The sequence below is a fragment of the Suillus subalutaceus genome, assembly GCF_016647625.1.
Source record: "Suillus subalutaceus strain FC151 chromosome Unknown DFJ58scaffold_13, whole genome shotgun sequence".
Classification (NCBI taxonomy): domain Eukaryota; kingdom Fungi; phylum Basidiomycota; class Agaricomycetes; order Boletales; family Suillaceae; genus Suillus; species Suillus subalutaceus.
The window spans coordinates 316,266-342,289 of record NW_024540262.1 but is presented as its reverse complement, the minus strand read 5'-3'; the positions used below and the strand labels follow the sequence as shown (position 1 = coordinate 342,289).

Here is a 26,024-nt window from a genome sequence, read left to right as displayed (position 1 = left end):
GAGACGTATCGAGAAGCATTGGCGGCTTGTAGGCAAGTGTTTCTGTCGACCCAGTAGACGCATTCGCTGACTTGTCATCAGGTTGGGGAAGTGTACATTTGTGTATTTGCATGTTGGAGGGGCGAACTGATGGGCTGGTTGCTGTCGAGGTTCCATAATCGCGCTGTGTTGTCCGCGGATGCGGTCATTCAGAGATATTGCAATGGAATTGACATCATTGGTGTGCCCATCCAGCGCTGCAATCTGTTTCCAAGTTGTTGTATCCCATATCCTGATCGAGTGATCCATTGACCCGTCCGAGCCAGGCACAACACCCAATCTGTGTGTCCTTTGAGAATAGCGACAAGCTCGCCTGTCTTCGCATCCCAGATTTTGATTAGGGACTTGTTATCTCCGCTATTCTAAGGCAGTTTGTATCCACCACTCGCAAACATCGTCATGTCCTGTGAGTAGACGACTGCCCACACGCATTCATGCACTGTCTTGATTGGTGCGAGGATGGTCTCTCCGTTCTCCACGTCCCATTGTCTTGCAGTCCCATCCAAGGATCCGCTCAAAACTCGTCGACCATCTCGACTTCAGCAGACAGATGTCACCCCCCCTGTATGCCTCAACCATTTCGCCATGACTTTGCCTGTGTCCATGTCCTACAAGCTCACTCCACCGTCCTCACTCCTGCTAATCACTTTCTTCCCGTCCGGAGACAACGCTATGGCTCTCACTTCACTTTCTCCGTCCCGCCAGTCTTCTCCTATCTGTTTTCCACTCTTCAAGTTCCATACCCGCAGCGAGCAGTCCCTTGAACAAGTTATCATCCGCTCTCCCCCTGGCAGATGTATGGCGTCCTCGACCCATGCGGCGTGGCGTTATTGCTGGTGTTTTATGTCTTCCAACCACGGATGGAGACGTCTTTCATCTAACAAAGACCAAAACCAACCCCCACGGCGACATGATTATTAGCAGATCTCGACGTGTTGACATTGACAAGAATCGTTTGTCAATTCGGAGTTGAGTGACTGGAAAGTAGCTTTGTTCGAGCTGCTACGTTCTACATGCGTTGTGATCCACATGTTCGTTCGCGCACAGCACACCATCCATGTGTCTCACCATGACCTTGTGCAACACTCCTTCACTCTGCTATCCTGACCCCTATGTTCACTGCGCTCCGTTAATATGATATGCTAAAAAATTGTGCCACCCCCTTGACATGTAAATTAATCAACAGAGTGTAAGGCTGCCTCTCTCCAGCCAACCAACTCTGCTCCTAGATCGCGCCCGCCATCTCGTCGATGTCTTGAACTATACCCATCTGGTACGACATGCATTACTATGTCTCTCAGCACATAGGAAACCACAAAAGACCCGATCACTAATAACAGTATTCTTTTTCACAAACATGATCACGACGCCGCCAAATCCGGGTCTAATGGTGTAGCCGAACGCAATAACCCCAACGCTTCTGAAAGCCTTCCTGTGATTGGTTTCGCTTTTTTTGGTAGAATGGCACCCCCCAATGGCAGAATCAACTTCATCACACAATGCTCGTCTGGTTACACCTGCCACTAGCAATGACTCGAGACCCCACCGGAGCTACACTGTATCGGCGTTTATTTTCATTTCGCTTTTGCTCTGCATTCTACTGGCCTGTAAATCGCAAAGAACATCCTTTACGACCCAATAGCCCGCTCGCACGTACTTGTCCTTCGCACGGATCCATTTGCGCACGGTCAACTATACACCGCTATCTAGAGTTCGATGTCGTTAGTCTGTCGTAGGAAGTAGTTACGAATATTCATGCAAATAAATTAGTTCAAATCAAAACAGGGTATCCAATGGCAAACAAGTACCGAAAGGCCCAGACCAACACGCTAAAGATCAACAATATTTACACCCCACTTCCGCCTCTGGATGTCCCTTTGGGCCGATGTTTCGATATCCACGGGTGTCGTGAGACATCAGTTAATGGGATACGCTCTTCAGGATTATATTTGAGTAGCTGCAAGGCGATCAGAGTCCATAGGTTACTGAGTCACAGCGTGGACATACCTGTGTTATCAGGTCTCTTGCATCGGGAGAGACGAGCGATGGAATTCTAAGGTCGACCTTAGCTATTCGACGGTAAGTGGCTTAAATTACAAGCATCAGCTAAATGAAAGGGTAAGTGTAACAGGCTGCTTACCGTTAACGCTGTTTCGATCTTCAAAGGGGGGATTCCCAACCAAGAACTCATATGTTAGTACACCCAGAGCCCAGTAATCTACCTTCTCGTTATGTTCCCTTCCCTCGACCATCTCAGGTGGCAGGTAATCGAGCGTCCCGCATAGCGTCATGCGTCTATTGCCAGGTGCGTGTACGCTCCATCCAAAGTCGCCTATCTTGAGCTCACCATTGATTCCCAACAACAAATTCTCCGGCTTGATATCTCGATGAATGACATGCTTGCCATGCAAGTAGGTCAAAGCATCTGTCATCTGGTCGATATACCTCGAGCTCCGTTTCTCTGAAAAACTGCCATGCTTGGAGAGCTGCTTGTATAGCTCGCCTTTGCCGGCGAACTCGAGCATGAGGAAGATGCGTTTCTCGTCATGGAAGTAACCGTACAAGCGGAGTACGTTTGGATGGCGAAGGTTTTGTTGAATTTCAATTTCACGTCGAATTTGTTTCTCAACACGAGACTGGATGATTTCGGATTTGTACAGGCATTTGAGGGCGAGGATGTATTGCGGCTCGCATTTAGTGCGGACCATGTACACGCGCCCGAATTTTCCCTTTCCTAGAGGACGACCAATCTCGAATGAGGGGAGACTCCACTCTCGAGTAGGACGTGTTCTGAGGGAGATGTTGATGATGAGATGCCACCAACATTATCTTCACTCACCCTAAGACACTGGAATCAAGAGCAAGCGCTTCAGCTGCCTCTCCAAAAACCTTTTCACCCCTCTTCTCATTGTCTAGCTCGAGGCCACCATCATACTTGCCGATGTCAAGTTGGGGCTGGGATTCTGAAGGAGTTACCGCTTTACTAGTTTGAGCTGGAGCATTTGTGTTCGTTTGGTTGCGGAGAGCAGACGGTCGAGTGGGTTTTGCTGTAGGAGGATGGGGTGCGGCATATTTTGTGAGCAATTTAGCGACATTTGTTTGGGAAGGCTGCTTGGAATGGCCGGGACGAGAAGATTGCTGGTGCTTCTTGGAGGAGATTTCGAGGGCAGCGATTTGTTTAGTGACCGCACCTATTGATGCCATGTTCCGGGGGACAAGTATACTTTAGAGCGAGAGGCTACGGGTGTTAAAGGGATGCGGCAAAACGCGTGGCCGTGCAGTTATGAACTTGGTTCAAGTTTTCGAGCCCCGCTCACGCGTTCAATCACGTGATCGACTTTGCACAGAAAATTACATAAATTTTGTAAGTATAGTCTTTTGGTCCAGATCCTCTATGTCATAGATATCGTACGACATCCTTTTATGCTGCTACATTCTACATACATCCTTCAGAAAACCTTCTTGCATCAGCCGGTAGGCTGCTGAATGCCATTGCGCACGACTCCTCTCCTGGTACGCAGATGACACTCCCGTACATGACGGGGGTGATTATCTTTCATCAATATCCTCCCGCACTTAGGCCACAAGCACTCCACCTTGAAGCGGTCTTCATCTATAAAGATACGACGAAGAGAATCCATATCATAATACCCGAAAGCGCTTTCGGCGTCAGACACAGCAGATGCTTCCATGGAAATACCAGCGCTAGTTTCTGGACCCATGTCCATAACGTCAAAAGACATGGGAGAAACTTCAACAGGAGCGACAAATGGCATAGGAGATACCAAGTGTCCGAAGTGTGCATTGTAATGCAAGAAAGGATTAGCTAACTGCCTCAGAATCAAGATTGCCTCGTTAACGGTCAGCTGTTGACTGTGTACCGCCTGAAGACGGACAAGATAGGCTTCAACAAATGATGCCATCTGTGTGTTGACCGTTGGAGGAGCAATGTGACTCGAGACGAAGCCGCTGTCCCATGATCTGTGAGATAGTCAAGTACTAACTCAAGCCTTGGAGTGGATGGGACTTACTGATGCTCCGTGAAATCACTGGATGGAGACAAGCCTATGGGGTAAGCCGATTCTACAGGCGAAACACCTAGTGTAACATCGTCGATGCTGTTGATTGCGTGGTGAGGGCGTCAGAATATATCGATTGAGTCAACGTTGAGCGCTACTCACGTTGCCTGAAAATCCTGGTATGGGCCAACGGGATTGCTAACAAATCCTTGATCAAAGAAATCATTTGTCGCGCTTGTATCAATCTGGCAGCTTTTAAGGTTTGCTGTCAGCTTTTCCAACGTACGAGATTGTGAATTCATGTCGGGTGATTGTTGAAAAGATCAAGTCATGTTCGAACAAGAGTAATTTATACAGTACGTCGTTCGAATCGATGCTCCGGCAACAAACGCAAGAATCAAAGACCGATCATGAGTCACAGCAACATACCTTAAGCAAAAGTATTACTCAGTGATCCATACAACACGTGGCACATTTTGCTGAGTTATGTAGCAGTGTCGACATGCTGCACGGTCTGATACACGTTTTGTGTGGTCAGCGTATAATTTGATGCCTAGACACTATATTTTAGGCACTCCCGAGCCGGAGGCCTCATAGGAATTCCTGGCGGAAAACATGCAATGACTGGCGCGTTAATATTTAATATACCGAAGGAATCTAAAATTAGTGAAAATGCCTGAAAGGTGGATTCTGGCCAGCGTAGCCCTGAACACACCATTCAATGTTATGTGCTCCCAAACCAAATTTCAGACCCACAAGGTGACGATGAAGCTGATCAAGATAAAAATTGAAGGAGGTCGAAGGCATCTTCCTAATTTACTTTTAGCCGCTCAGGCTATCAAAGGCGTGTCTTAGTACGCACACTGGCAGTTGCCAGAGTGATTGCTTGCAGTGTAACTCCAACAGAATCGGCTTGAATGTGCAAATGACTAAACGTGTCAAAATTCTGGTTCATGACTTGCAGGACTGAAGCTAAGTTACAGAATGCTATGAATATGCGACTCAAATCGCTAAGACTTACTAGCTAGTACCAGTATAGTCCTCGATTTTATTTGGCCACTTTATTTGATGTCAGAGCGAATTTGAATAGATGGAGTTCATCCTATGCGCCAAGACTCGGGGATGTCAGAATATGCGATTCGAGTCACTGAGAAAGCGGTGTGATGGAACGTACTGACAGGTCTATTTTGATCTCACGTGACAATTTTTTTGCTGCGTCTCGAGTCGTGCTTTCCTTGAGGCCCGCCATATTGTACACAAATCTTTCTCCGACGCGCAGCAGTTACGTGAAACTGACAAAATATTTCGGTGCTGTAACACATGGCAAACGCGAACACCGTGGCTGGGCCATCTACCTCTATGATCGTGCCCGGCACATTCTCTGATTATGCGACCTCTGTGCAATCGGCTGCACTGGCTACAACTCGTCTCGCTGCTACTACACTACCACCAGACATAGAATTCCACCGGTCCATACATGTATCATTTGCTGCAGAGCTTGACTCGCTGTCCACTCGAGTCCTCCGGCTTACCAACAGGCTTGTGCGACTTGCAGGCTCTGTCGATAGCAGTACTGTGGGGCGTGGCACACTGGATGGCGAGGAGGACGTCTTGGACGGTTTCAAATCGTTGATTATTGACCCGGTGGACAGACTTTTTGAGAGAACAGACATGTGTTTGGATGATTATTTGGGGCGTAAGAAAGAGCCTGCTATCACGGTTCCCGCTCTACCGAATCACAGCAACAATTCATCAAAGGTACATCCAATACTGTTTGAGATTCGTAATTAATAAGTACTTATTGTTGCATAGAAACCCCCAGCTCCGAGAGGACGCCTTGACCCTGTGCTACAGCATGCCTCTCATCTACCGAAGCCTCAACTGCTGTTCAATACAAAAGTGGACAACTGGAATGAGTCACCGTATATCCCGGCCCGTACTCTTGAGCACAAGTGGTGTGCCCGTGTACCGCTTGGATACATATTTCATGACCAAGACGAGAGTGGTGGCATGGACGAGGAAGAAAAGCAAAAGCTGTTCGTCCTTTTTGAATTTGCAGCGACTACTGTCTTAATTCTTGCAGATCGGCGCACCCCTATTATTATGAGCTCACTCATTCAACGTTCCCTCCTCATCTCTTCCGTCCAACCCCTACCACCATTCTTCCTACTTCTCTCACAGGTACTGACGTCTCGAAGCACATATATGTCTCGACTCCGTCTGCTCTCTTGTCGATGGCTACAAAGCTCAAAGCAGCGAAAGAAATCGCTGTCGACCTTGAGCACCACTCATACCGTACATACAGAGGGTTTCTTTGCTTGATGCAGATTAGCACACGCGAGGAGGATTTCATAATCGACTTACTGGTACCAAGTGTGCGAGATTCGATAAACAACACACTCGGTGAAATTTTTGCCGATCCAGAGATTGTCAAGGTGCGCTTGTATGATTCGCAGAGGACAGTTTTGTGCTCGATTAATTCTTATGGCTTTTAGGTCTTCCACGGCGCAGAGAGTGATATTGTGTGGCTCCAGCAAGACTTCAATATTTTTGTCGTTGGACTGTTCGACACATATCATGCCTCAAGGGCGCTAGACTTTCAGAAGCATGGCCTTGCGAATTTGCTAGAGGCATTCTGCGACTTCATACCCGATAAGCGGTATCAGCTAGCCGATTGGCGCATTCGGTATGTCAAAATTATCTTTGCCTTCTCTTCTCTTCTTCCCCCTCCAAATCACGGGGCGGATCGTACCTGGGGTGACGCCCTTAGGTTTGATGCCTATGTTCTTATTGGAATCGATCAAAACTATTTCGGCCAGTTCTATCCCTGTCATATTATCACTATTACTTCACTTCTATCTTCACTTGTTTTGTCTTGAAGGTATTGTGATGACCGATGAAACGTTGGTTCTGTGGAACCAATCACGTCCATGTTATGTGTGAGCTCCACATGATGGGATTTCTGTGATATTCTGTTTATGTATTCGTTGTTAACTTTGCTTCACCGCCAACTTGATCCACTTCCTCTTGACGATATAACAGCTAACTTTCAATCTGCGAAGTCCATTGCCAGAGGAGATGCTCACATATGCATGCTCTGATACTCACTTCCTGCTATATATCTATGATCGACTTCGACTCTCCCTTATCGAGCGTGCACAGACGATAACTGTTCCAGAAGCATCTTTTTCGACCGCAATATCTACTATAATCAAGGGCACTATATCCGACGAGCCGGCGCACGTGCTATTGAATGATGTGTTGGCACGTTCGGCTCGCACTGCGCTAAGGTTATATGACCGCGAGACATACGACACCGAGTTTGGCGTAGGTACAGGTGGCTGGGATACGCTTGCGCGGAAATGGAACAAGAGTGCATTGGCTAACAGTGCTAGTGAGACCAATGGCGTACAAGGTGGTGTAACTGGAGAGGTATACAGGGCAGTGCATCGGTGGAGGGAGGATATAGCAAAGGAGGAGGATGAGAGTACGAGGTAAACATTACCTCCATATCCGGGGGACCATGGTGCAGTGGTCCACAGAATTGGCGGGCCTCCTGCTCATATATTGACTGACCTGGTGCCCAGATATGTTCTCCCAAATCACCAACTTTTCATTGTGGCCGAGCGGTCACCTTCCACTGCCGCTCAACTCCTCGGGCTCTTCTCACACGCCAGCGTTCCGCCCGTTCTACGACGAAGAGCAGGTGAACTTGCAGAAGTCATCAAGTCTACTGTGGAGCGAGTGACGTCTTCAGGAGTTGCTGTTGAGGCCATCGCGGTGACCACGGATGTCGAAGAAGTCGACTCAGCTGCCTCGACTGAAGTTGTTGTAGTTGAAGAAACTGCAAAATCTAGATTGTGGGGGTCAGTGAAAGTTTCTTCCCTGGTCGTTCAGCGTGCATCCTCCTCCTCTCTTTTCGGCCTGCGGACCGTAGCAGCTGACGAAGGAAGTTCATACTCGGCTTCGCGAAGTTCATTATTCGGCGCCGCGTTACCTTCTCGCATGACGCCTCAAGTAAGTTAGCCCACTCGCCTGCACGCTTTTATGATGCGATCATCCTTTCAGAGCTCAGTACCAATTATATCGACCAGTGGGAAGAAATTTAGTGACCTCGTGACACGGATACATCAGACCCTCGTCATTGCACCTAGCCAACCACAGGCGAGCAAATCCCTGCATTTGCACATTTCTTATCTTCATCTCATTACTTAGATTATCCAAGCCGATTCTCAGACAATCTCCCAATCCAGCGTCTCCTCAGGCTCTGTCTCGACCCAGCCAGCGATGCCTGTCTCTTCAGTAGAAGCACCTGACGGTATCCTTGGACAAGTAGAAATCCCGTTCATTCCTACCGATCAGCGACAGCCCCGTCTCGCCCCTGTTTCAGATGATAACATTGTAGTCGTGGGTCAGGCCAGGCAGAAGAAGCGCAAACGGATCAAGACTGCAGTTTTGGGAAAACCCCCAACCGGAGATCAGGGCGACACGGGTGAGGATGAGGTATTTGATTATGCCACAGTGCCGAACCTGCTGGATGATCTCCCACCGGCTCCTGAGGAGCTCGACACGAGGAAGAAAAAGAAGCAAAAAGCCAAGGGTACGTGACTGGTTGTTTTCTCGATCTCCTTTGTTGCAATCATCCAGTATACCTTAATCTCCCTTCACCTCCATGTCGCTTTGTCATCTATCCCCTTTGTCCTTCGGCCGAAATGTTGTGTGCGCACGCTTACCTGACTGATGACAGGTACCGGAGTCATAGAGTATGGCAATTTTCGCGCACCACCGCGAGATATGCGCGAGGTTAAGAGTGGTAACAAAACTCATACATTTAGATGACAATTCATCAGAATTACGTTGTATCTGTGCCCCCACATCTTGGCAGGTGTTGTTTATATGCTATGTCGCTCCTATGTGCGATCTGGACAACGTCACTTCTGCTCTCGTGTGAGTGGGCTCCATGCTGAGGTCTTCGAACAGGGATTCTGTTATGCTATTGGACTCGACTTGCCGCTTGAAAATGTGACCATCGACGCTTGACGGCAGACGGACTAAGTCGGCAATATCTTTGGAAATCTTGGACCAGACTTGCTTGGAGTTCTGTTGTAACAATTTCCGGCCGTGGATAGCCAGGCTAGATTACCTTGACGCAAAGGTGTGTACACGGTGCATTTTTCGGTAGCCGTCTTGTTATACCAGCATTGCGATATACTTGGGAGAACGTAAGATGACCTTGTGAGTGGCTCCCTTGGCTCTATAAGAAGCGATACGTTTTGTGTCAGAGGCTACTAACTTCCACTGCTTAATGTGCAACTCATGGCTACTCCGACCATTGCAAAAGTGACTTCTGTATCCGAACCCAAATCGCTACCCCATAACTCTCATGTTAAACCATCCCCTGACACCAAAGATACAATCGATATAGAACATGTTCCAGTTAACGACGATCCACGTCAATGGAGTCGTGCCAGAAAAGTGCGTTCAAGACATGATGCTCTCAACTGGCCAAGTTGACGCTGTATCACCTGTAGACCGTAACTTTGTGCATTGTATCCCTGGCTTCAATGGTGTCTGCGTTAGCAAGTAACGTTCAAAATCGTTCGTTGCATGTCTTTGCCTATTGAATGGTTTCGATTTGACATCATCTCACAGCTTCAAACCTTCTGATACAAGAAGATCTACACGCGACAAGTAATCAGATCAGCTGGACATTAGCGGCGTTCATGCTCATACAAGGCAACTTTCCACTGATATGGAGTGCCGTAGCTGAGATTACAGGCCGCAAGGTTGGTCGCTTTTCTTGATCTACTTAAGAATGCAGATCTCCAATATGGTAGGTTGTCTATCTGCTGTCTTCGGCTTTATTTGTAGTAGGAAGTGCTGTCCTGGCACTTTCAAAGACCATCGAGGTGATGATCGGCATGCGAGCACTTCAAGCAGCAGGGTGAGCTCTTATCTAAGAAGCTTGAACGCGGATTGATGTCCTGTAGATCAAGCGCTTTCTTGGCTATTTCGGCCGCGACCATGGCTGATATTTATGAGACTTACGAACGTGGGACCAAGATGGGCGTCTTCTATGCTGCACCCCTTTTAGGACCCGCGCTCGGCCCTATAATCGGCGGGGCATTGTCACAGGGCTTCAACTGGCGTGCAAGTTTCTACTTCCTACTGATTTGTGGAGTAATCATCTTCCTCTCCTTCCTCGTCCTGTTTAAGGACACATACCGATGTGAACGAAGTCTCACATATTGCGCTGCCCTGCAACGACGTCTTGCCTCCCGAGAACCCGTTCGGCGTCCCAGCGAGTCTACCATCGTCGATTCCGAGTTCAGCGAGAATCAATCACATGACAAGGACCTTGAGAAGCAGGTCCAACTCCCGGTTATTCTAGAGGAGACTCCATCGGCGATCCATACAATAGAGCCGGACGATATTAAGCTATCAATAAAGGACATCAACCCTTTTCCGCCATACTTTCAAATTTTGTCGCGAAAGAACAACGTTTTAATTCTTATTCCTAATGGTGGGTGAAGGCTGGCTTCCCGTTTTACATGTCACTAAGACTTCACTAGGACTTGTCTTTGGTTTCAACTATTGTCTATCATACACGTGCGAACGCACTCTCGCCAATGCGTATGGTTATAATGCGCTAAGCGTTGGCATGGTCTTGCTTTGCCTTGGCGTTGGTGAGATCCTCACCATCTTAATTGTAGCGGAGACTAATTTTTATCAAGGGAGTATCGCCGGGAGTGTAATTGGTGGACGATGGTCTGACCGGGTAGTCAAGAAGATGAAGGAAGAGAACGGAGGACAGTGGTACGCAGAAGTAAACCTTTCTGAAACTCTTGTACGGGAACTTTCTTAATTGACTTCTTACAAAGATGCGATTGGAGAGCTCGAAATTGGCGATGCTGTGGCTACCTCCATCTGTCATCGGTTATGGCTGGATGTGTGACAGGCATCTCAATGTGGCCGCCGTTTGCGTCATGCTCGTCCTTGTTGGATTTACATCTATGTGTGTGGAAAAATTATTCGCGGTCATGGTTATCCTGACATCTTCCAGATGGATGTACGCAAGTACATTAGCGTACCTCGTTGATGCCAACCCTGGTCGCTCGGCCGTAGCGGTGGCCACGAATAGCTCGTTCCGAGGAACCCTGGCTTTTGTTTCAGCTATAATTGCTGTACCACTTCAAGTAGGTTTCCGTGCTATCTGCTATATTTCACAAATCCTGACGCTAGCTCGCTCTCGCCGTAGAACGCTTGGGGAGATGGCATATTGTTCACGGCATGGGCTTGCATCTTGGCTGCTGCCGAGTTACTAATCATAATAGTAGTGTACAAGGGAGAGTCGTGGCGCAAGGAGAATGAGGAGAATGAGCGTAAAATGCTAAGTAACTGAATATTGATATTCACGTTTTCATATTATGGAGCATGCAAGGCAGGCCTATATAGTTAGTTGAGCGATAGTATCAAGGATATGTAGTACTTACATCTGAAATGAAATATCTAGTATCTCAACTCTGCGTGGCACGTGATCAATGTGAAATGTTTGAACGCGTCGTGCCGGTCACTGTCCACTTATAACGCTGCCGGGTTTGCTGTTTTCAACAAGTACGAGTTCGGAAAATCGAACGTTTTAACTCTGGATAGTAGCAGTTGCGAACATCACCGTATTCACAATGATTAGAGCACAAACTGTCGTGGCTCGTACACCAAGTGCGCTTCTTGCTTCTCTTGATCGTTTTCATTTGCAGTCCAAAGCGAAAGGTGGTACGCTCCTCTTTGCCCTTTCTGCTCCCTCAGATACTCTGTCTGTCATAACATCACATTTAAAATCACATTTTCCTCGCCACATCGGATGCCTATCGTCCCCGCTACCGGCGTACCGTTCGCACATCATGTGTGCTATTGCTCTGCTAGATGGGATTGCATTCCGATCGACGATTGCCGGTCGCGCTGATCCTCAGGTTGGCCGATGGCATGCCGCAAGGCACTCAAGTACACGACAACTACCCGCAGCACAGTCGAACGTTTTCGGGGAATTTAACGGAGATTCGGGCCGAATTAACTGGGAGGACATATGGGATAGGAGCGCCATGTCTGCTCAGGAGATGATTCCCGTGGAGCTGAGAACGGCGAGGTGGGCCTGAGGTTGCCCTGTTTCCACGACATCTTGGCTTTATATATCCGATTCAGACCTGAAGACGTGTCTTCTATATTGTATTTCTCGGACAAAGCCCCGGAAGGCATTGCGAAGGCACTGAAGGCAAATTTTCCGCATTCACATGAGGTGGGTACATCATACCATCTGATAGAGCAAGATATTTACACCATTTACCCTTTCAGCTAGGTTTTTTGGCGTCATCGACTCCTTTCATCACAGGTCGACCAGTGACGCTTTTCCACGATGGCGAGATATACTCAGATGGAGCAATCGGGATTGCCCTTCAGCCTTCTCTGGGTCATACATCACTAACAGTCGAACTTCCTGGTTTGGTCGATCTGACTCCGGATTTGCAAATAACAAGGTACCATTCCTTCATCCTGCACCCCGTCGTATGCTTAGTGGTTTGAGCTCTGAGGGGAATCTCATACTCACGGTTGATAATGGAAACCCTACACGTCTCCTCCTTGCTGCAATGAACAAACATGGCCTCGACGGTCGTGACGCCCTGCTCAAGGACGATGAGTTCTATGTTGGCGTCATGAATGACGGCAAGGTACGAAGTCCCCGTTTATAATTGATCACATGCACATCGTTACGAACGAAGGTAGAACGATTACATCGTATAACTTCAGGTGACCCTTCACGCGGCACCATTGCCCTCGGGACAATGAATGCACCACCGCAGGACTCCATCATAAGAGTGGGTCTTTGGACATCTGAATGAATGTACGCCTAACATTTTGACAGATGCTCTATTTGCCACGGAGGGATGAAGTAACCCTGAACTTGGATGGAAACATGTCCATTTCGTTCATCGCGACACCTGACTCCTTTGGTGATGCGCCTCCATCCTCAGTCCTTGACAACGACGTCCTGGTTATTGATGGACATTTTGTTGCTGTGTCTGAGAATGGGTTTATGTTGAGAAGAGGCGCCAAGGAGGAAGGCTGGACCTGTACGTTGCCTGGTGGGCAGGCCCGCCTGCGTTGGACATGAAACAAGCTACGGCTGATGTTGGGCCCTTCTTTTAGTTTACCTATATGCAGAGCCTCCCTATTGACTTTCTGTTTGTTAAACTGTTTTTATTTTGTCTCGTCATTGTCTACGGTACTTCACCTTTGATGACAATACTGCACGTTGCAAGTTGGCATGGAAGGTCAATTACGCGACCCATGAGAACGGTTGTTCCCGGATTCCTCATGGACATACGAACAAAAAGGAAAATGGCAAAGTCCGGATTCTACAGTGAATCCACACTTGGCCTTGCAAAGCGAGGTGATACTTAAATTCCCGTTTTGGCCGGGTATACCGTGTTGTTCATACTTTCCTCAGCCCGACAAACTCTTTACAACGCACAGACCACCACCATCAATGTCACGCAGCGTCAACGACGACGTCGCCACCACTAATGACGATCCCCCGTCCTTCACTGGCCAAGAAAGTGATCCCGAGGGAGGTGCTGATGACTTCGAGGTATTTCCTGAAGATAAGGAGGACGCGGTGGAGTCGATCCAACAAGGGGATGCTGCAGGCGAGATTGAAATAACACAGTCTTCTGTTTCTTCTAGTGTCTCTTCTTGTCAAGACGCTGAGCCTGACGCAGGCGAGACGCATGATGCAGCTCTTGGTCTTCCACCAGCCCGTCGCCCTTCAGATTCTGATAGTGGCGAATCGGAAAAGGGTTTGAAGCGAAAACTCGCCGACCGTGGCACAAGTCAGGGGCCGGAGAATCTGGTACCTTTGCCCTCTGCCGAGCCTGCCAAGCGTCCTAGAGATGACGCCAACAAGGATGACAACCCTCGAGAATCAAAGAGACCTTCGCCTCCTCCCGAACAGAAACCTGCGGTAGCAGAGACATCCGCACCTAAATTCGTTTGTCACTATCTATTAGTCAAGAGGCTTTGCTGACGAATTTCTTATCAGGGAGGGTTTATGGCCTATGCTGCCGCTGCATCTCCGTTTGCTGCTGTCAAAGGTCAGAATATCTTTTCAGGAGCTAGTTCCAGCACGTCCAAAAAGCTGTCTGTTTCGCCATCGCCATCGCCATCACCTTCCCCTCTGCCGACGAACAATGCCCCTACGTCTTCCCCGTTTGCGGGCTTCGCCTCCTCGCAGTGGTCGGTACAGCAGACGCCGGCGAACACAGCAACCAAGCGTACGGGCTTCGAAGCCTTCATAGGCACCGCTTCTCCTTTTGCAACAGCAGGTGTTTCTCCTTTCCCTTCACGACCCAAGTCACCATTACGTGCCAGCGGAAAAAGTGCACTCGGAAGGAGCAGGTCGCCCCCGAGACGTACTCCTCTCAGCATGACCAGTGCATTCTCGTCATATGCCAGTGGTGGCGTGCAGGCTTTGTTTGCTGCGCCCCATCCCAAGCGCGCGAGGGCAGAGTCGCCTAACGGGGGGTCGTCACGCAGTTCTCTTGAACGGACAAGCAGCACTAGACTGAATGTATTGGATTCAGTATGGCATGGAAGCGCAGATGAGAGCGGAAGCGGAGAAGAAGACGATGATGAGGAGAATGAGAGACCGCCTTCAACGTTTGGTGAGAGACTGCGTGCAGGTAGGGATGACGAAGAGGACGAACCTGATGAGGAGAAAGAGAGAGAGAGGCTTCAAGAACAAGACGGTGCGATGTTTTCAATTTATTCAAGTGCAGGTGTCTAAATATGTGGCAGTTGTAACTGGCGAAGAGGATGAAGAGACAATACACCATGTGCGCGCCAAGCTCTATGCCCTATGCCCCCAGAACCAGTGGAAGGAGCGGGGCACTGGCCTCCTCAAGCTTAATGTCCGACGTTCGGACGGTGGAGGTGCTCGTCTTTGTACGCAAGTTACGTCATATTCGGAGCTCGTCTCGCTAACATTGGGTATCAGTGATGCGCAAAGAGGCAGTCTACACAGTTATACTGAATGCTACACTGTTCTCGGGAATGAAATGCTTTATTGCACAGGATCCACGATACATCCGATTGAGCGTTATCGAAGATGGGGTTACGACACATTACAACCTCAGAGTCAGTTGTTTTCATTTGTGTTGTTTTCACAACATCTGTAGTGACCCTCTCGCAGGTTTCAAACGCGAAGATTGCACAAGATTTGCTAGAGGAGATCAAGTCGAATATTCCAGCTTGACATCCAGAGTACCCTTATGTTACTTTACTGTTCATCATGATCATGCCTTGCTACATTTAACATTAATGTTGTCTTTATGTACAACCACAGGACGCTCGCTGCTCCCTTATATCGCATGTCCACCGGTGGCCTCAGAATCACTCATCCCTTGGTCCTAAATGTTGCGCCTCGGAGCTCACGGAACGTACCCCCGAAGGCGTTGGAGAACTCATCTTGGACATGATGCATACCTTCCATCGTACGTTGACCGATGTTTGTGTAGCCCTAAACACGCATTCAGTGCTCAATGAAGTGATCTGCCATTTAGACCATACCAATAATGTAGTAAGGGACGACTGGAAGGTGGAGTTCATGTTACCAGCTTGTGTTACAAATTGAACCAGACTCGCAAGTCTTTTTTATCTCCATGAGCCTCAGCGAAACCTGGTCGATAACTTGACAAAACATGCTGGATGATTGTTGGCTGAATTGACGAAGGAACAGTGTGGGGGAGTATTCCTCGGGGTTGGGCACCCAAAGGGGCAACTGTAGACCACTGGAAGAGTTCGACGAGCCCGCTGGCATGTCACAAGTCCAGTCCTGACCACTTGATGACAACCGTACCATTTATTCAGTGCAGATTCCAGAACCTCGATTGAACGCTACCGGTACCAGGTGCATCCATCCTGTCCTGCGACCCCCGTCACAGTAGCGACATAAGTTAGCACTTCCTCGTTCGCATGTATAGCTACTCACGCGTCGAACAGAAGTCACAATGCGATGGATAACTGCTACAAATTCCACCCATGACGACGGAGGACTTCGGTTTCTGCGTCAACTTCTTCCAGACTGCCAGTAACGGCGAATACTGAAGATTTTGTCATGACTGTGCCATGCATTGAAGAATACGCTGGAACCTGGAGCTCAGATCATATTTCATCATGCAACGCTCTCAAGGCCGTTACCTCAGGCAAGCGGTCTGCCTTCACCACAAGAATAGTAATGATAAAGGTATCGAAGATTTTTCTTCACTCATCATCGTAGAATGACATATTTTATTCAGGTATCTTGCTTTGTTGCAAATTTTGGTTTTCGTTCAACGACACGTGGATGCTTGCCAGCATCAATGAACCTTTCACGATCTAGGAACATCTATGCTTGATGTCACTGGGAGGTATTATCGCACTTTTGAACTGCAAATTGTTATTTTACCGCTCAGAAAGACAACAAGTCAGCTGGGCCTACAGATGGGAAACCGCTGGGATGGCAATGCACCCGGTCCACGAGATTATTGCCTTGCGGTTCAAACCTTTCTACGATCAACAATCACTGTTTGACGGATGTCCGTCTTCAAGAAATTTCACGACGACATCACACGTAGCGCCAAGGGCCCGAGAAGTCGCTTACAAGCTCTTGCCAGTCTAGGCAACACTGATGGCCCCATCCATCATAGGCTGCCTGGAAAATGGCGAGTTCTCTAGCTATCGAGCTGTCGGTTCATTTCCCTCAATTTTTAACCGTGTGGCTTACGAATCATCATTTAGAGGGATTCTAGTCACAAGTCATTGCGGTGTCCGAACATGCCATCTCGACTCGGAGGCATCTTATCTCATCATGGGTTTCTTTATTTTAGGTGAAATATCTGCACTAACATCAACACGTGCAATAATATATAACCCCTTGTTCCTCTGACAACGTACAGCAGGTGCTCCAGTGCAATATCACCAAGCTAAATACACGCAATTCCACATTCCTGTGCTAAAAGTACGAGTTTGTGGGGCATGAATAAACCTTGAACATGTCTGTCCTATCTTCAAGTTATCCTTTGGGAAGTGTTAAACGCTTCGAGACATGACAATATAGGATGTGTTTCAGACCGCACGATTCATTCGAAACAGCTATGGAAGCAGCCAGGTTGAACGGTCTGCTTTCATGCATGACTATACATAACAATTTGCCAAATCGGATCTCAGTACGACGAACCCGATGCTCCCTACTGAATTTCCTCGATCAGAGCATATTATTAAACGACTACATCCTGCAAACTCGTAGCACCATTGCACTATCAATTTTTCCGCTCCACGCTGGCAGTCAATATATCTTGACAAATCACGAATAGAAGCCAACGGAACTAGCAGTAATAGATGGATATCACAGAGCAACTATGCACACCCACTTAAATTGAGCGCTGAGCGCTGGGCCTCGGTCCTGTAGTGATTGATGTCGGCTGGGCCCACCAGTAGTATTGCAACCGATGTACAGCTGACTTTGTCCCTTTAAAAATTACAAGAAAGGCTCAATGCACGATGATCAGGCCATCTACGCTCGCACTATCAGGTATCAACTAAATTTACAAGTACCTCGATAGGCTCAACTACGAAAAAAACAAACTAAGTAATAAAAGCAATGCTTGCATTGAAGTTTGAAACTATCCGGTAATAGTAACAACATAGCACATTGTCCGTTGTAAGCACACTGGCTTATTAGAGTTCCCATGATCTACTACATAAATACAATCCGCAATAAGTACTGAAACACAAGCTTTCAGTCACTGCCTCCTGGCGCAACAGTTAAGCGGACAACAGTCTTGACTCAATTACATCCGTTCTGCTAAAATGCGCACCCAAGCGCCACAGGGCCCACCACGCTTTAACCCCATTTGGCGACGAACCGGGAAAAGTTCAAGTTGAGTAATTTGAAGGAGGCTAGCGCTGATCACTGAGTCTGAACCCTGACTCGGAGCTCGGTCGACATCAGAGCGCTGCCAGTGAGATCACTACAGCTTTCTACGAACCACATGGGTTCGTTTCAACCGTTCATGCGAGGCATGAAAAGCACTGAAGCATCGACTCAAGACCTCACTGGCGCTTCACTGCTGTGGCTAGTACTTGTGAGTCATGTGATTCATTCGACCGAATATTTAGTGTCACAAAATCACTCACAGGAACTCTTGATATACTCCTGACTGTCGGTGTAGGAATGGTTTCGATGACCCTACGAGAAGCGGAATGGAATCTTGATTCTTTAAATTCGAGAGCAACTTGCACTTCCTCACCAGTGATGGCTCCCTGGAAAGTAAGAGATTCATATGAACAGAATCATGGTCTAACTGGCATACAAATAATGCCAATGTAACAGCCTTTCTGATTGCTACAAAATCGCAAGGCAGTGGTATGTTTGAAATGGTTGAAATGGCAACTCACAACCTGCGGCCCGGGATTTGATGAGTGCCTGCTAACCTCGGGACAAGAATGCATAGACTCAGGGCACTGAAAGAGCTCTAGATTTGTGTCACAACTAACGAACCCTTATGCACTTCTCAGGATGTGCAACCTTGTAGGGTCAAGTCTCCAATTGTAGTACAATCTCTTCCCAATACTCCACGTGGTTTTACCGGGTCCCTACAACATCTACACCTCATATGCGCTGGTAAATTGGGATATACAAGCATATCAAGGCACTCCTGCTTGTTTCTTCACCGCAATACGACAGTCCACTCCGAGATCCGCGCCCGATTTTAAGTTTGGCAGTGGCAAGGTAGCATGTACGATCAATGTATGACTTATATTGTAGCCGCTGACGCAGCCCTTCTCTCCGCAGGTACGGTTAACGCGCGTCTGTATCATAATCAAGTCGGAGCTGTGGCACGTGGCAAAGTCAATCATTTCTTGGCGTTATCCCGAGGTCTGCCATGACGATCTTCACACCGATAGGGCGCAGTGCCCTCGCCATGGCTCACGCATCAGAGAGTTAGCCAACTGACATTCGATTTTTATCTCGGATCATATACGGCTCAGAGGGAATATATTTCCGACTCCTTTTGAAACTTGTGGTAGATTCAAAGTATAAAGAACCGCGCGTCCGAAAAAAAATTCAACCGCTCACATCTTGAATAATGGAAGCTCATACTCCGTTGGCAGCGGCGTTGCTGATGACTGGATGCAGGCAAGCACGCCCTATTGACTCCTACAGGGAACCATTCCCTGAGTTCACGGACTCCAATATCGCGAGCCAAAGCTACTTAAACCACTCCGGCATGAATTATTCCACATCTCAATCAAGGTATGCCCTTTTCTTTCTCTCTCTCTCCAAGACCAATATTTACTACGTGGCCTCAGCTATGTCAACAATCATCACCCTCTAAATTTGTTGGAGGGAAATCAATGTCGTGACTCTGTTTCAAAGTTGGTAGTCTATATTTTATCCCCTGGAACATTCTGCTAACGAGATGATAGTTTGTTGAAGGGCCATTCGCATCATTACAGTGGTGTTATGCATGCTTCGTTACCAGATGAAACAGCTCTTCTCGTTGCAAACTATCTCCACCAGTTGCGCCTGAGATTTGGGACGGACATGACTCTAGACCAAGCGATTCGAATATGTGGTAGGACAATGGGACACTCTAGGTCACTATTATCACTTCTCCTGTGTGAATATCGCTTACACTATATCTAATCGCAGACCCAAAGCCTATGCACAGCCAGATGGGAAGAGATGATCTTGTTTCGAACGTTAGTTCACCTTCGACGAGCTACACAGGTGCCCAATCTAGCAGATCTGCGACTCGCCAGTCGACACCCAGCGGGAGGGCTCATTTCAGGTCCAGTGCTGTCACCCGGACCAACCACGAGATATTCCGAGACGGTAGCAGATTAAAGGTCAGGTGTCACGAAGGCCCTTGCAGCGGCAATGTATTAATGAAGGACAATTATGCCCGGCACGTGCGTGAACACCATCTTGGTGGGAAGAGGAAGGCAGGAGGGAGCTCTACACGGCGTGTTAATCCCGGAATGAAATGATGGGCATCCTGCACCACCGTGCTATGGTTGTAGCACGGAAGATTGGCTGATGTGGAACAAAGGCATGGCCATGCCAGGCTCTTAAAGGGCATGTCGCATTTGTTTTATTTAATAAGGTATCTCTCCTGTAGACGTGACTCATAGCTCATCAATTTACGCTATGCTTTACACAAGGCGCACAGCTGCAGACAAGGGCCAAGGCTGAGCAAGGCCGAGCATGACTCTCGTCCAAAAAAGGGTACTGTGGCGGCAATAACCGAATCGAACACGAGTTGGGGTGCGTTGAACTTACTCATCACTGCTGTGTACCACCACTTCGTCGTCGTCGTCTTCACCGTCGACGAGACACTGCAGACAACGAGCTCTGTACCAAACAATCTTCTACTGTAACTTAGTCTTTATCCTTTGTTTCATTCTTGTTCTCATAACAGTAACAACGTTGCCATCCAACTTGGCTTTCTCGCATTTCTTCCGAGGCTACCTAGCTGTATATCGCCAATTTCCTACTCCCACTCCTTTATAATCTTTCTGAAGTCGAACCAGTACAATGGGCCAAACTCCTTCCAGGATACAGATCCGTCGCAATGGCATTTCACAAGCGAGATCTAACCCACCATTCTCTGAATCGCAGTCATCGTCCGAACCTTCAACTTCCGTTCCCACTCCCTCATCGTCATCTGTGTCAGAGCCTCAAATTGCAGATATTGCAGAAACAAAACGTAGTCGTCGTACATCCTTGCCGCACCGCCTTCTTTCATCGCTTGCTCCCAGGACCTCAACTCCACGCAGCCGGACAGGCAGTTCAGCTACTCAATCCTCGCAGCGCAAAAAGTGGCGGCTTTCACGACGCATTTCTAAATCTCGGACAGCCAATGACATTACTGTTGGTGAGGTTGCAGAACCTCAAAACGAACGGAACGGATCTCAAGAACCCCCTGCGGATGTAGAGAGCGGTAAGGGTAAGGCGAAAGAGGATGAAGCTGTGAATGACTTCCCATCAGCGGCAGAAGCATCGATATCCCCAGTCCACCATTAGAAGAGGTGGTTCCGACTACTTCGGGTGGACGATTGGTTGAACCGGCATCTGATATCTCGCTTCAACCCATTCCCTCAATTTCTCGCCATTGTTCGGAGGACGATGAGGATGAAGTCGTCATTGCTCCAACTTCAGAGTTGATCGATCCATCTCCTCAAGTCCACGTCCCAACCGTAAACCAGAGCGAAGGCCCGCCATTCATGCCTCCGATTGCACCCGCTGGACCTCAGTCTCACGTAGGCACAACTACACAGCCCTCAGGTCGCCAATTTCCACCTGCGGGAACACTTGTCGTTGTGCAGGGTGTCGTGCATACCACCGACGTGTCCCGCGCTTCGGAGGTAAATATCGCCAATAACAATAACTCGAACAATACGAGTCCCGCGAATGATGGCAATCTGGAACCACCGGGAATTGCCAGGTCATCCTCCATTGCACGCCAACGATCGTCTTCTACCCCCGGTGATCGCTTGCGCAATCGATTGTCTGGAATCCTACCCCGCCCTTCCAGCATGCTGCCATCTATACCGCTCATGTCAGAAGACGGTGCTGCTGCTGATTATCCACAACAATTACCTGTTGACATGCAGTCAAGTACGGCCTCTCTACCTGTGGGGACGGGCCCTAATGCAGGAGCTGGTCCGCCAACCTCTGAAACGTCTAGCGCCAACACCGGCTCACTTTCGCCGAGTAGCATTGATGTATTGGGAACGTTGCTCAGGTATGCATTTTACTCGCTCCACAACTTGCCTGCACCCCATCACACCATTCAACTTATTCGTGGGTACTGCGTACAACGATGTTGACTTCTTTTTAATCGCAGTGTCGCAGCAGCGGCAACGGCTGCTTCTCTCCTCACGGGGACTTCCGAGCCTATTTTTTCTTCTGGACTCGCGCCCTTATCTCAGTCACCAAATCAGCCTCCTCCTCAAAGTATGTCAGATCGGCCTCTATCGCCTACACCCACAGGTGACGCTGGGACGTATGCGTCATGTCTGGAGCAGCTTACGTGATCGCCTTGGTCTACGCACACCTGGAATGGGAGCGCCTGGTGCTGATGAGGGCTCAGGTAGACCCAGTCCCCGCGATGCACGTGAGCTTCTACTTACGGAGATGGCCCGGGCTTTCAATTTGGGTCTTGGTCTAGGGAGACCAGCCTGTTGTTCCTGATGTGACCAATGCCAGCGGGCCCGCAGTGCCCGCCGCTGAACCACCCTCCGTCAATGGAGGTGGGACCAGTGACGTTCCCATAATGCCCCCGCCTGGGAGCTTTGAGCGTTTCCTTGTCGATCTTCAATCAGATCTAAGGGTTGCGCTTGCGCAAGACAGTGTCCCTGTTGACGCTGATAGCGAGGCCAATGATGAAGGTGTGGGTGATGAAGATAACCATGAAGGTGAACGCCGTGAGACTGAAGACGTGCCGGACGGTACAAGTGACAACGAGTCTTACGACACCGCCGCATCCGACATCGATGATAACATGCCTGAACTTCAGAGCGTTTCTGATGAGGCGTCTACTATCTCGGACGCCCACACTGCCCGGGAGAGCCCAGGCACGAACGATGACAATCTAGGACATAGTGATGATCCAGATTTGGAAATTAATAACGCCCTGGTCCATGATGCCACAGCAACCTTGCCTCGCATTGCCCACGCTGACACCCTTTCTGGAGAGGCGGGTATAGACATAGGGTCACAGGATGCTTCATCTGGTTTGTCAGGGTCCCCAACAAGACCTTTATCATCTCCTTCTTCATCTGGTCCCCCAGGTGTGAGTTCTTTGACTGAGTCCTCCACTGTTGCACAAGAGTCTGCTGAGACAGACATGCCATTCCGAATTCCACGTATCTCAGGTGGTTCTACGTCGCGCACTGAGCACACGCCTATCAACTGGTGGCGATTGTACCGTTTCCCTGCTATCACAGCGCCAGCAAGTCGCAGTACACAGGCGCACACGATTGTACAGCAAGGATCTGCCCCACAACCACAACCACTACCACACGTGGACGGCAATGGGGTACAAAATACAGGTGGTCCACCAGCCGCTCCGTCTTCACTTCCCTTCACTCCCTCAGAGATGTCGGATACTACGCACGCAACGTCAACCGCCGACCTGACCGCTGGAGTGCAGCCGAGTAACGGTAATGAACAACGTAATGTCGTCATTCCTGTCATCGTCGTGGGGTTGCAATCAGTGCACGCAGAACGTCAATCACCTATGCCTCCACATCCTCCTCACCACCTTCATCCTCACGTCCACCATCAACCACCCGATTTCGCAGACGAGCGCCCCACCGAAGGAGATATGATGGATTTAGACTTTGGCAATGAATCTGAGATGTCATCACCAACCCCTGCCCCTCTTGCTCCATCAGAGTTTCCACTCGAAGATACACGACAGTCTCGCGGTCGCTCTTGGCAGTCTCGTGCAGCAGATGCCATCAGGAATTTACGTCCTGGTCGCAGGGCCGCTGTGGCAAGACAGACTGCGTCAGAGCCTCCAGGGTCCAGAACGTTCCTCATTTATGTCATTGGTGGTGAGTTCACCCTTTTTGTCCTGTTTTCAAATATGGACAGTTATTTCAGGCTACTACCCACCCGATCACCAAATCATCACAGGCGGGAACTTGGATTCGTTCGAAGCATTGTGGTACGTACGCGGTAGGGGTGTGATATCGTCCCATGCTCATTTTCATGCAGGGAACTGGCCGAGTTACTCGGTCAAGTGAAACCACCCACTGCCTCGAAGGAGGAGATTGACAAGTCTGGGCTCGAAGTTATCAAGGCAAATTCACTTGAGGAGTATGCAAAGGACGGACGTGTCGCTACTAACTGCGTCGACCGGGTATAGAATCACGCCTTTACCATATTCTTCAAGCTTACTTACTTTGCATATAGTGTCTCATATGTCTTGATGACTATGTGCCGGATGATGACCTACGTGTCTTAAGCTGTAAACACGCATTCCACCAAGGCTGTGTGGATAAGTGGCTCCAGACAGGAAGGAATAATTGTCCTGCCTGCCGTACGAAGGTATGTCCATTTAGCAGCAAGCAATCAGTTTTTCACAAGCTATTTCAGGGCGTCGACAATGAGACCAACCCCTCCACTGAAGCATCCGCTTCGAGTTCAACCTTGACACCCCAGCCAGCAGGCCGCATGATGGCGTGCATCCTTGATTAAGCAGTATTTTTCCTTGTGCCTCATCTTTTCCCTCATCTCGATTGTAACAAACCTTCGCATCTGATCTGTCTTGCGATTCGTGTAGCAATTTCATCTCTTCATCGCTGTTCTTTCTTCAGCTTATTATAATGCTACTGAGTATCGTCGTCCACACGATTTATCCAACCTGTACAGCACATAGAAAAGATCATTTATCATTGAAAATATCATAGTGCCCTGTGTGCTATCCTCAGTACTTAGTATACAGCTAGGCGAGTGCGGGACACTAAGGCTGCTGCTATGCACGCTTTCCAGTAACACCAGCCTCTTTGAGTTTGGCGAGAAGCTCGTCCACGTTTGCCACCTGGATGTCATTGTAAGTACCGGAACATACTATGAAGAAATGGAGGATCACCTTGCCACCACCAACGCGCTTTGGAGGTTCTGTGACTTTGATGGTCTCTAGTCTAGGCGTTAGGTCAACTCCAAGCTCGACAGCCGTCAACTTCTCCACAGGTTTCTTCTTGGCTTTCATGATATTGGGCAACGAGGCATACCGGGGTTCTTGGAATAGGCCGAGATTAACTGAGAGTGATAAAATATCGAGAATAAAACGCACCATTAAGCCTAGATTTGAGAGCGTTCATCAGTCACTGAGACATTTGTGGATATACACAAATGGACTTGCCGAAGATCTGTTGTTATGATGACAGGAAACTTGCACCTAAGTTCCTCGAGACCTCCATCGATCTCACGAGTGATGTTCGCAACCTTCTGTTCTGGGTCTACCTCAACCTTGCTCGCAAATGTTGCCTGTGACCACCCCATGAGGCCAGCGAGCATTTGTCCGGTTTGTCCAGCGTCATCGTCAATAGCTTGCTTGCCCAAAATTACTACGTCCACACCCTCCTTCTGTCGTTCGATAAGGGCCTTCAAAGTCTTCGCGACACCAAGAGGTTCTGGGGCCGGAGCAGATTCTGGGATTTCGACGTGCACGGCAGAGTCGGACACCCATGGCGAGTGCGGTGCGGAGCGTCTCCGCGGACTTTGGTGGGCCGATGGTAACAACCTTGATAGATTTCACTGCATCCTTTAGGCGTTCTCGTATCCGAACGGCTTCCTCCACAGCTATAACACGGTCAGATAACTGTGCCCACGGAATGCTGACGGGAAACGTACCAATCTCATCAAAGGGATTCTATAATTGTTCATGTGAGCCAGACTGGTTTATGAATTGTGGACTTCCCATACCATGGAATGTTTAACATTGAGGTCGATACCTGTCTGCTCAGGATTCACGCGAATCTTCACGGCATAGTCTACCGCCCTTCCAAGCGCATCTTCAGAGCTGGAAGCATAGAGTTATAATTCGTGCGCACCTCTTTATAGGGACTAATATGTTGAGCAGCCGCACAGCAGAAGGCCTCATCCTCAATCTGTACTCGATGCTCACTGAACTGAAAAGTCAAAGAAATCAAGTTGATGATCTGTCGGAGTTCGGATTCGTTATGGAAAGCCGGACACTCGTGCTCAAATCTCAAGCAAAAATTACTAAATACGGTCATGCCTTCTGCGGGACCACGAACACCGCTATCGCTAATAAGAAACAAAGCGACTGCAATAATATTATGTGCGATGCATATCAATCAATCGGAAAATCAGAATTACTGCTTGTAGTCCATAGT

At 48.6% G+C, this 26,024-nt stretch overlaps 9 protein-coding genes across 9 annotated transcripts; 6 read left to right on the top strand and 3 right to left on the bottom strand.

Moving 5' to 3' along the window:
- Nucleotides 1-1,617: 1,617 nt before the first annotated feature.
- On the bottom strand, nucleotides 1,618-3,315 carry DFJ58DRAFT_766637 (kinase-like protein). The gene is made up of 5 exons (XM_041388814.1): nucleotides 2,879-3,315; nucleotides 2,180-2,829; nucleotides 2,047-2,126; nucleotides 1,848-1,996; nucleotides 1,618-1,766 (listed from the first exon to the last, which is right to left on the bottom strand). The coding sequence occupies exons 1-4, from the start codon at nucleotides 3,241-3,243 to the stop codon at nucleotides 1,886-1,888; spliced, it is 1,206 nt and encodes a 401-aa protein (XP_041248472.1). The 5' UTR covers nucleotides 3,244-3,315; the 3' UTR covers nucleotides 1,618-1,766; nucleotides 1,848-1,885.
- A 95-nt stretch (nucleotides 3,316-3,410) lies between these two features.
- DFJ58DRAFT_766636 (uncharacterized protein) lies at nucleotides 3,411-4,472 on the bottom strand. The gene is made up of 3 exons (XM_041388813.1): nucleotides 4,221-4,472; nucleotides 4,071-4,157; nucleotides 3,411-4,020 (listed from the first exon to the last, which is right to left on the bottom strand). The coding sequence occupies exons 1-3, from the start codon at nucleotides 4,358-4,360 to the stop codon at nucleotides 3,507-3,509; spliced, it is 741 nt and encodes a 246-aa protein (XP_041248471.1). The 5' UTR covers nucleotides 4,361-4,472; the 3' UTR covers nucleotides 3,411-3,506.
- An 812-nt stretch (nucleotides 4,473-5,284) lies between these two features.
- Nucleotides 5,285-8,991, top strand: DFJ58DRAFT_697880 (ribonuclease H-like domain-containing protein). The gene is made up of 9 exons (XM_041383512.1): nucleotides 5,285-5,816; nucleotides 5,871-6,094; nucleotides 6,142-6,493; nucleotides 6,554-6,744; nucleotides 7,121-7,552; nucleotides 7,646-8,075; nucleotides 8,127-8,222; nucleotides 8,274-8,658; nucleotides 8,806-8,991. The coding sequence occupies exons 1-9, from the start codon at nucleotides 5,379-5,381 to the stop codon at nucleotides 8,895-8,897; spliced, it is 2,640 nt and encodes an 879-aa protein (XP_041248470.1). The 5' UTR covers nucleotides 5,285-5,378; the 3' UTR covers nucleotides 8,898-8,991.
- A 303-nt stretch (nucleotides 8,992-9,294) lies between these two features.
- Nucleotides 9,295-11,522, top strand: DFJ58DRAFT_857346 (vacuolar DHA amino acid exporter). The gene is made up of 10 exons (XM_041393943.1): nucleotides 9,295-9,533; nucleotides 9,590-9,656; nucleotides 9,711-9,844; nucleotides 9,896-10,002; nucleotides 10,049-10,581; nucleotides 10,631-10,744; nucleotides 10,793-10,884; nucleotides 10,940-11,073; nucleotides 11,122-11,254; nucleotides 11,317-11,522. Exons 1-10 carry the CDS (start codon nucleotides 9,375-9,377, stop codon nucleotides 11,458-11,460), a joined length of 1,617 nt encoding a protein of 538 aa, XP_041248469.1. The 5' UTR covers nucleotides 9,295-9,374; the 3' UTR covers nucleotides 11,461-11,522.
- A 67-nt stretch (nucleotides 11,523-11,589) lies between these two features.
- DFJ58DRAFT_766624 (uncharacterized protein) lies at nucleotides 11,590-13,375 on the top strand. The gene is made up of 6 exons (XM_041388812.1): nucleotides 11,590-12,201; nucleotides 12,258-12,351; nucleotides 12,408-12,589; nucleotides 12,637-12,781; nucleotides 12,833-12,928; nucleotides 12,976-13,375. Exons 1-6 carry the CDS (start codon nucleotides 11,741-11,743, stop codon nucleotides 13,222-13,224), a joined length of 1,227 nt encoding a protein of 408 aa, XP_041248468.1. The 5' UTR covers nucleotides 11,590-11,740; the 3' UTR covers nucleotides 13,225-13,375.
- A 109-nt stretch (nucleotides 13,376-13,484) lies between these two features.
- DFJ58DRAFT_766621 (uncharacterized protein) lies at nucleotides 13,485-15,825 on the top strand. The gene is made up of 5 exons (XM_041388811.1): nucleotides 13,485-14,100; nucleotides 14,152-14,857; nucleotides 14,907-15,053; nucleotides 15,106-15,245; nucleotides 15,301-15,825. Exons 1-5 carry the CDS (start codon nucleotides 13,600-13,602, stop codon nucleotides 15,361-15,363), a joined length of 1,557 nt encoding a protein of 518 aa, XP_041248467.1. The 5' UTR covers nucleotides 13,485-13,599; the 3' UTR covers nucleotides 15,364-15,825.
- A 3,208-nt stretch (nucleotides 15,826-19,033) lies between these two features.
- On the top strand, nucleotides 19,034-20,278 carry DFJ58DRAFT_766616 (uncharacterized protein; the record flags this gene model as incomplete). Its single annotated transcript, XM_041388810.1, has 5 exons — nucleotides 19,034-19,091; nucleotides 19,263-19,404; nucleotides 19,461-19,526; nucleotides 19,578-19,726; nucleotides 19,804-20,278. The coding sequence occupies 5 exons, from the start codon at nucleotides 19,034-19,036 to the stop codon at nucleotides 20,139-20,141; spliced, it is 753 nt and encodes a 250-aa protein (XP_041248466.1). The 3' UTR covers nucleotides 20,142-20,278.
- Nucleotides 20,279-20,402: 124 nt separating this feature from the next.
- DFJ58DRAFT_766613 (uncharacterized protein) lies at nucleotides 20,403-24,526 on the top strand. Its single transcript, XM_041388809.1, has 9 exons — nucleotides 20,403-21,123; nucleotides 21,183-21,898; nucleotides 22,001-22,159; nucleotides 22,182-22,336; nucleotides 22,374-23,714; nucleotides 23,764-23,827; nucleotides 23,878-24,022; nucleotides 24,076-24,210; nucleotides 24,259-24,526. The coding sequence occupies exons 1-9, from the start codon at nucleotides 20,689-20,691 to the stop codon at nucleotides 24,358-24,360; spliced, it is 3,252 nt and encodes a 1,083-aa protein (XP_041248465.1). The 5' UTR covers nucleotides 20,403-20,688; the 3' UTR covers nucleotides 24,361-24,526.
- Nucleotides 24,527-24,528: 2 nt separating this feature from the next.
- On the bottom strand, nucleotides 24,529-25,832 carry DFJ58DRAFT_766609 (uncharacterized protein). The gene is made up of 7 exons (XM_041388808.1): nucleotides 25,719-25,832; nucleotides 25,591-25,666; nucleotides 25,519-25,537; nucleotides 25,351-25,467; nucleotides 25,014-25,316; nucleotides 24,755-24,924; nucleotides 24,529-24,703 (listed from the first exon to the last, which is right to left on the bottom strand). Exons 1-7 carry the CDS (start codon nucleotides 25,766-25,768, stop codon nucleotides 24,638-24,640), a joined length of 801 nt encoding a protein of 266 aa, XP_041248464.1. The 5' UTR covers nucleotides 25,769-25,832; the 3' UTR covers nucleotides 24,529-24,637.
- Nucleotides 25,833-26,024: the final 192 nt, after the last annotated feature.

Bases quoted from the DNA above. Each gene is read 5' to 3' on its own strand.
- DFJ58DRAFT_766637 (XM_041388814.1), bottom strand. From the start codon at position 3,243: ATGGCATCAATAGGTGCGGTCACTAAACAAATCGCTGCCCTCGAAATC. The intron at 2,830-2,878 runs GTGAGTGAAGAT...CATCTCCCTCAG, and splicing joins CTTGATTCCAGTGTCTTAGG to AACACGTCCTACTCGAGAGT. The intron at 2,127-2,179 runs GTAAGCAGCCTG...TTGTAATTTAAG, and splicing joins AGATCGAAACAGCGTTAACG to CCACTTACCGTCGAATAGCT.
- DFJ58DRAFT_766636 (XM_041388813.1), bottom strand. From the start codon at position 4,360: ATGAATTCACAATCTCGTACGTTGGAAAAGCTGACAGCAAACCTTAAA. The intron at 4,158-4,220 runs GTGAGTAGCGCT...CGCAATCAACAG, and splicing joins TACCAGGATTTTCAGGCAAC to CATCGACGATGTTACACTAG. The intron at 4,021-4,070 runs GTAAGTCCCATC...ACTATCTCACAG, and splicing joins AGTGATTTCACGGAGCATCA to ATCATGGGACAGCGGCTTCG.
- DFJ58DRAFT_697880 (XM_041383512.1), top strand. From the start codon at position 5,379: ATGGCAAACGCGAACACCGTGGCTGGGCCATCTACCTCTATGATCGTG. The intron at 7,553-7,645 runs GTAAACATTACC...CCTGGTGCCCAG, and splicing joins GAGGAGGATGAGAGTACGAG to ATATGTTCTCCCAAATCACC. The intron at 8,659-8,805 runs GTACGTGACTGG...GACTGATGACAG, and splicing joins AAAGAAGCAAAAAGCCAAGG to GTACCGGAGTCATAGAGTAT.
- DFJ58DRAFT_857346 (XM_041393943.1), top strand. From the start codon at position 9,375: ATGGCTACTCCGACCATTGCAAAAGTGACTTCTGTATCCGAACCCAAA. The intron at 10,885-10,939 runs GTAAACCTTTCT...CTTCTTACAAAG, and splicing joins GAGGACAGTGGTACGCAGAA to ATGCGATTGGAGAGCTCGAA. The intron at 11,255-11,316 runs GTAGGTTTCCGT...CTCTCGCCGTAG, and splicing joins TAATTGCTGTACCACTTCAA to AACGCTTGGGGAGATGGCAT.
- DFJ58DRAFT_766624 (XM_041388812.1), top strand. From the start codon at position 11,741: ATGATTAGAGCACAAACTGTCGTGGCTCGTACACCAAGTGCGCTTCTT. The intron at 12,202-12,257 runs GTGGGCCTGAGG...TATCCGATTCAG, and splicing joins GTGGAGCTGAGAACGGCGAG to ACCTGAAGACGTGTCTTCTA. The intron at 12,352-12,407 runs GTGGGTACATCA...TTACCCTTTCAG, and splicing joins ATTTTCCGCATTCACATGAG to CTAGGTTTTTTGGCGTCATC.
- DFJ58DRAFT_766621 (XM_041388811.1), top strand. From the start codon at position 13,600: ATGTCACGCAGCGTCAACGACGACGTCGCCACCACTAATGACGATCCC. The intron at 14,858-14,906 runs GTGCGATGTTTT...AATATGTGGCAG, and splicing joins GAGGCTTCAAGAACAAGACG to TTGTAACTGGCGAAGAGGAT. The intron at 15,246-15,300 runs GTCAGTTGTTTT...ACCCTCTCGCAG, and splicing joins CGACACATTACAACCTCAGA to GTTTCAAACGCGAAGATTGC.
- DFJ58DRAFT_766613 (XM_041388809.1), top strand. From the start codon at position 20,689: ATGGGCCAAACTCCTTCCAGGATACAGATCCGTCGCAATGGCATTTCA. The intron at 21,899-22,000 runs GTATGCATTTTA...TTTTAATCGCAG, and splicing joins GTATTGGGAACGTTGCTCAG to TGTCGCAGCAGCGGCAACGG. The intron at 24,211-24,258 runs GTATGTCCATTT...AAGCTATTTCAG, and splicing joins GTCCTGCCTGCCGTACGAAG to GGCGTCGACAATGAGACCAA.
- DFJ58DRAFT_766609 (XM_041388808.1), bottom strand. From the start codon at position 25,768: ATGAGGCCTTCTGCTGTGCGGCTGCTCAACATATTAGTCCCTATAAAG. The intron at 24,925-25,013 runs GTATATCCACAA...TATCACTCTCAG, and splicing joins TCTTCGGCAAGTCCATTTGT to TTAATCTCGGCCTATTCCAA. The intron at 24,704-24,754 runs GTGATCCTCCAT...AATGACATCCAG, and splicing joins AGCGCGTTGGTGGTGGCAAG to GTGGCAAACGTGGACGAGCT.